Genomic DNA, 6,880 nt, shown 5'->3' with positions numbered 1-6,880 from the left:
AATGAAATTTACAAACCCATTTATAAGATGAATTTCAATTCAAATCTATATTATGTAGTTTGTAATACTAAAACATACTTTAAATATATCTTAAAAATGATAAAAAATCTTTAACGAAAACTTTTGATAATGATACCAATAATATGCTCATCTAGCTTGTATTCATCACAAGTTTTTGGTTTTTGGTTGAATAAACCAATATACTTTTTTATCTTGATATTTATCTTAGATTTTTTTGTGTTTTGTTTTTTTATTTTTTAAATAAAATTTGTTTTAAGATCTTATTGAGTTTAATAAAACAATAGAAGTTATTAGCAAACAAAAATATTTCACTATAAATATTTTAAATAAAATAATTATATTACTATGTATGGTTGATTTAGTTTTTTTTTTTTTTTTTTTTTTTTTTCTTTTTTTTTTTCTGGATATTAAAATTTATATTTTATTGTATAGTATGATGATTTTATCATTAATCTTGAGTTGAATCATATTGTTGATGTTTTAAAATCATTTTACATATTAATTAAAAATAATGATGACAAATATATGAAAAAAAAAATCAAATATTTTATAAAAATAATATTTGTAACTTTATGATGATGCACCTATGATTCATAAATATGCATTTGAAGAGTTAGATATATCTTTGAAGGATATATTGAGTTGTGATCTTCGTATCAATTCATAATAGCCATTTAGAGGAAAATCAATTGTTTTGGAGGTGATTTCAGACATACTCTACATGTTGTTCTTAATGGAAGTAGTAAAGAGATTGTGAATTCTTCATTAAGTTTCTCCTACATTGGTCAAAATGCAAAGTCCTAAGATTAAAGAAAAGCATTATGTTAAGTGTTTAAACATTTGATATAGAAGAAACAACGACATTTGCAAAATGATTTTTGGATATATGAGAAAGGGAAGGTTAGTGGTTTACTTTAAATGACGACGAGATAATTATTGATATCTTAGATGATCTTTGTTGGTTCATCAATTGAATTTTCCTATCCTTGTCTTCTTCAAAATGACAAGAATTCAATTTTTTTTTTCAAGAAAGAGCAATCCTTGCACAAAAAATGAAGTTGTTCAAGAAATTAACAACTGTTTGTTATCATTATGTAACATCCCAAAATCCACGACCAAAAATTTCATTTTTAATTTAATAATTCATAAAACAGATTATTCAAAACATCATTGTGTTATCTAATATCATAAAAACCATAAGTCATATATCCTGAAACAAATCATAATAATGTTAGAGTACAAATCCCAAGAACATCATAGTGCGGAAAATAATGGTGTGATGTGCTACAGTCATGCCGAATCCTTTCCTTTCGAAGAAGAATTATCTGAAACCAAAATTGAAAACTATAAGCACAAAGCTTAGTGAGTTCCCCCATCATACCACATACCATACAATAAATATACTACCTAACATATCTGGGTGATGGCCTACCCCTTCGGTCTATTTTAACCGGTAACTACCTAGCATATATGGGTGTTGGCCTACACCTTTGATCTCTTTCAACCGGTAACTGCCTAACATATTTGGGTGTTGGCCTACCCCTTCGGTCTCTTTCAACCGGTAACCGGGGACTATTTCACCCCTACCTCTACCACATAATACTCTAGTACATACATATATATCACATACTACTTAGCATATATGGGTGCTGGCCTTCCCTTCGGTCTCTTTCAATCGGTAACAAGGTCTATCCTATCCTTCCTACCACTATTGCATAATTTCATAACATACTAGCACATAAAATATAACAGATAGTGGCACACCAGACAGTTATCACAAAGACAATCATCTCAACTATAGTGGGCCGATATTGGTGCCTTCGACCCACTCCTACTGGAAGGTAACTTACCTCGAAAACTAAGAAATAGTTGTAAAGGCTCCTACTATGAAATCGACCGCTCTCAGACTCCTACATATAAACACTTCCTTTAATTACCCTTTTCATACTCATAACCATTTAAGGGTCAACTTGGTCAAAGTCAACATCTGTTTGACTCAACTCGCCAAGTTGTTCCATCAACTCGTCGAGTTCCATGAATCATAAAACCTTGAACTCGCAATCCAACTCGTCGAGTTTCTCCCTATAATAGAATCGGGACTTTTCACTACTACTCGTCGAGTCCTTCCTTGAACTCATCGAGTTCTTAAATCTTCAAGACTCGGAAAACATTAACTAATTCCCCGAGTTGTCTCCTAGGCTCATTGAGTTTGCTCAGGAATCAGAAAGGTTGGGGATCATGATCCAACTCGCTGAGTTGTATGAACAACTCGTCAAGTTCCCTTAGTCTATACCCATTTAGTTGTTCCTAGTCGAGTTCAATGCTTCCAAACCATAGATTCGGTCCCCTAGGTTTGATATATCACGTAAAGTTGCTAACTTTACGTCCATGCATGGTATCCTGAGCTATAAACACCAAAACTAAGTTATATAAGAGATCCATGGCATGGGGAAGGGCCAAGGCTTGATAAAGCTGACAACTTTAAGCCTCATAAGCTTATAAGTGTCTAGATTTGAAGTCACAATTTCATGACTTACTCAAATCCCGAAATTGACTTCAATATGGCCTAAAAGCAACAACATATTACCCTAAATGAAGATCTAAGTAATAGAAAGTCAACGTATCAACTTTATACCTCAAATGAGTTAAAAATGTAGCTTAAACTCTGGATCTACTCGCTTCCTCTTGACTCCCCAAGCTTCTCCTTCCTTCTCAAGCTTCAAAATCACAAAGAATGCACAAAATGGCTTAAAACTCTCCAAAAACGTATTGGGGTTTCGTGGCTAGGGTTTGGGACGTTAGAGGCTGTAAATGAGGCCAACCTTTGGGGTCAAGGTGTTTACATAGGGCGCTAAACCCTGAAAATTTGGGTTTCTTTTTAGCATCCCTACTCGTCGAGTTGAGGCTCTAAACTCGTCGAGTAGACTTTAAATCCCGTGTCCCAATTTCCATTCCACGATGAGTTTGGGGCCTCCAAATCATCGAGTCCCTGAATAAAATAAACAAATCTTATTTAAATTACATACCAGGAACCGGGCGTTACACATTATTTCCAAATATGAAAAAGAATACTTAAGTTCAGATAGTCTTTGTCGTTCAGATAGTCTTTGTTATTCAGATTATAGTCATGGTGACTTTGATGAAAGTTTATATTCGTTCGTTGTTCTAAATGATTTTAAACCGTCGGGTTTGCCAAGTCATAAGTTAATATTAAAAGTTGGTGTTCTAATTATGTTACTAAGGAATATTGATCAGTATTGCAATGATGCTACGAGCTACAACATTAGGTAATCGTCTTTGAAAAACAGATATAATATTCAAAAGTAATATAAGAAACTATACGCTTATTCCAAGAATGTCTTTGACACCTTCAGATAAAATGATTCCTTTCATATTTCAAAAGAGACACTTCACCGACTGTATGTTTTGCGATGAAAATAAACGAGAGTCAAAGATGGTCGTTATTAAAGATGCGTTTGTTTTTAGACAAATAATGTTCACTTATGGGCAATGACTTCATTGTCCAAAATTAAAAATAGATATAGATTAATTATATTATTTTTAGACAATGACTGTAAACATAGCAATATCACATCTAATGTTGTATTTAAAGTAGTCTTTCGAAATTTGTAATTCAGCATAATTATTTAAAATATGTCAATAGTTTTTTTATTAGCATACACTGAATTACTTACTTATTCATCATTTTGTTTGTATTTATTCAAAATATTGTTTTAATTAAATAATGTTTAGTGTTTATACATTGATATTTAACTTTTGTTTCCTAATTACTTACAAAATGGAAATCAAGCAACATTTAAGTTCATTTAGGTACTGTTTGTTTTTTTGAAGTTAAAATATCTGCAATCTGCGGACCACATTTGCAAGCCTCTGCGGCAGAAGAGGTGGACCAAATGCCTGCAATCTGCAATAAGAAGACTGCTTGTTTTTAACGTCTGCGGCTGTTAAAATAAATTGAATTTTTAAACTTAATTTCATGTCATAAACATTAAAAATGCATTTTTAACAAAAAAAAAGAAAGAAAAAAGAAACTGCACGGTGGCCCATGTTTTTCTTTTGTTTAGGTTAAAATGAGATCTGAAGACCTTTGAAGACAGTGGCCCATGTCTGCGTCAGGAAGACCTCGCGCAAACGTTTTCTGATCTGCGCACTTCCAAAAAACAAACAATCTGCGAGGGCATATGTCTGCGCGGCGCACACAAAAGTGGATGCGCAGATCTTCACACAAAAAACAAACAACCCTTTAGTGAAATATTGATAGAATCTACAGTAGACACTAAAACAAACACAATTTCATCAGTAGGTTTTGGATTTGATACAAATCCTCAAACCCTAGTTAGATGAAAAAGGAAGATTTTCTTAAATGAATTTGAGCCATAACCTTTAAATGATCCTACAAATTCATTATCCTTGTTAAAATTAAGCATTTGAAAAATGTTTTTAATGGAGATAGATGTTTAAATATATACTTGACAAAAATAATAAGCTATAAATATAGTTAAATATTGTAGATTTTCTTAGGATTAATATATGACAAGTCAGTTCGATTTTAAACTTTATTTGACAAAATCGATAGCCTTGATAAGAGCTTTATTTATTAGGGGGTGTTTGACACGGGGTTTTTGGAAGTGTTTGAGATCTTCTAGCTTTTAGCTTTTGTCAAAACGCTATAGTTTAAACAAGAAGCTTCGTTTGACAGTACGAGCGTTTAACTTTTAGTTTAAACAAAACGCTCCAAATCTAAAAGTTACTTCATGTAGCGTTTAACAAAACGCTATTGAGCTTTTGAAATCAATTTTCATAATTACCCCTTCAAAATATATTTATATATTTATTTATTTTTAATAAATTTTTTTTATGTAATTTTACATATTTCAAAAGCTTCCAGTTACTTTTGTCAAACACTTATATAACAAATATAAGCTATAGTTTTCCGCTATCAGCTACCTGCTACCCGCTACACGTTACCCGCTACCAGCTAACAGATACCCACTTCCAGCTAACAACTATTTTTGCCAAACACGCCCTAAGTAAAAGTGAAACGTCTTGTAAAATTGAAACTAACTTCTTCTTCTTTAATGGTTTTCAAACATTTAAATGAGATTTTTTTGGCATTTTTATTTATTATTAGTTGCATTTTAAACACTTTTATTCATATTTTAAAATGGAAGTAAGTATATAGGTTGACCTAAATTAGTAAATATTTTACCATAATCCAAATACTTAAAATAATTCAAAATATGCGGGGTTTTATATGAAAATCAAACCAGTTAAATGTAACTAAAATTCAAAATATAAATAATATACAAAAAAACCTTATAAAAATGTTATTATACGTAAAAATAAAGTATGCATATTATAATGTCATAGATTTACGTATTTATATTACAAAACTTACAATATCATAGTTTACAAAATTATCCAATTGTATTTGTATCAACGTCATCAAAAAAAAAAAATCACTTCTTTAATTGAGTGAAATTTTCGAATTATAATGTTACAAAAAAATTGATGGTACCCGATTATAAGGGTCAATGACGTTTTAAAATATAATTACCCCTAAAAGGAAAAATAAACAAAACATGGTGTAATGGTTCGAAATTATACTGACTAGTTGATGTTAAGCTCGTGTCTTTCGACGTATCAACTTTTTTACGTGACAAAAAGCAAACACGCATCTTTGGGTTGGGGTTGTGGCTGACTTTTATTTGACGTGATTTGAAGTTAACGGCTCTAGAAGCAACCATGCCAGGTCAAACGCAACACGTGGACACAAGCGTTTGACGCCCGTCAAAAGGTTAACGGAATTTGGAAGTAACAAAACGGAAACGGCTCTTCCTTACTCTTATGGCCTATGGGCACTGTCGACGTCCATCGTTTATCTATATATATATATATACCCCGAACCGTTTCTCTTCTCCATTCATCAACCAAACCAGGTCTCCCATAAGAGACACATTAACGAGTTTTCATCCTCGAAATTTCTCTTTCGAATCAGTCTCTTCTTGTTCGCAGAAATGGCTAGTGCTAAGCTTATCTCAATTTTCATCGCCAGGTAATTTTGTGTTACATATATTATTTAACTGATTCTCTTTTGTCTCTGTTTGAGATTTGATATGGAGATTACGTATCTGATTATGTTTTTGATGATCTTAACAGACGTGGATTTGCAACGGTAACACAGGGGAGCGTTTCCGGAAGCGTGAGGGGAAGTGGAGCTGCAGTGATGCAGAAAGGAGGTGATGACTCAAAGAAATCGAGTACTCCATGGGTTCCAGATCCAGTTACAGGTTACTACAAGCCAGAGGGACAAACAAATCAGGTTGACGCCGCTGAGCTCCGTGAACAGCTGTTGAAGCACAAAACTCGTGGACATTAAAGCAAACTCATTGAAAAACTAATGCATGAAGCTAAAATTAAGACGCGGATGAATTTAAGAGGAAGATGAAATACATAACCGATCACAACACATGATGTTGTGTTTTCTGTTCGCTAAAAATCAAAGATTCGCTCGTAATAGATGGAATGTTGTGTCATCGTTCTCTGTTTCTTGTTCAATATCATTAATGTTAATAATTAAACTCCTTGTTTTTAATAATATTAAAGTTTTAATTTAATAGGTGTTACGATGCTTATTTCGTGAGTCTCTTTTCTTTTCCAGGTTTTCGGCTTTAAAGAAAAAGTATATGCATGAAATTTATTTAACAAAGATATCAAAGAATAGTTTTGTCGACAAATTAAAAAAAGAATAATCTTTTAAATTGATCCATTCCACCTATTATAGCTTCAAGTTCAAATATATAACTCAACTAAAAAGAATCCCACCAAAACAAATTTA

At 32.2% G+C, this 6,880-nt stretch overlaps 1 protein-coding gene across 1 annotated transcript; it reads left to right on the top strand.

Annotated features, from left to right (window-relative positions):
• Positions 1–5,947: 5,947 nt before the first annotated feature.
• Positions 5,948–6,659, top strand: LOC145015817 (protein SENESCENCE-ASSOCIATED GENE 21, mitochondrial-like). Its single transcript, XM_078974295.1, has 2 exons — positions 5,948–6,097; positions 6,202–6,659. The coding sequence occupies exons 1-2, from the start codon at positions 6,060–6,062 to the stop codon at positions 6,419–6,421; spliced, it is 258 nt and encodes an 85-aa protein (XP_078830421.1). The 5' UTR covers positions 5,948–6,059; the 3' UTR covers positions 6,422–6,659.
• Positions 6,660–6,880: the final 221 nt, after the last annotated feature.

The sequence above is a fragment of the Lactuca saligna genome, chromosome 9, assembly GCF_052625555.1.
Source record: "Lactuca saligna cultivar CGN05327 chromosome 9, ASM5262555v1, whole genome shotgun sequence".
NCBI classification, from domain to species: domain Eukaryota; kingdom Viridiplantae; phylum Streptophyta; class Magnoliopsida; order Asterales; family Asteraceae; genus Lactuca; species Lactuca saligna.
This window is presented reverse-complemented; position numbering and strand designations above follow the sequence as displayed.

Coding starts and splice junctions, on each gene's coding strand:
- LOC145015817 (XM_078974295.1), top strand. CDS start 6,060: ATGGCTAGTGCTAAGCTTATCTCAATTTTCATCGCCAG. Junction 6,098..6,201: donor ATCTCAATTTTCATCGCCAG/GTAATTTTGTGT, acceptor TGATCTTAACAG/ACGTGGATTTGCAACGGTAA.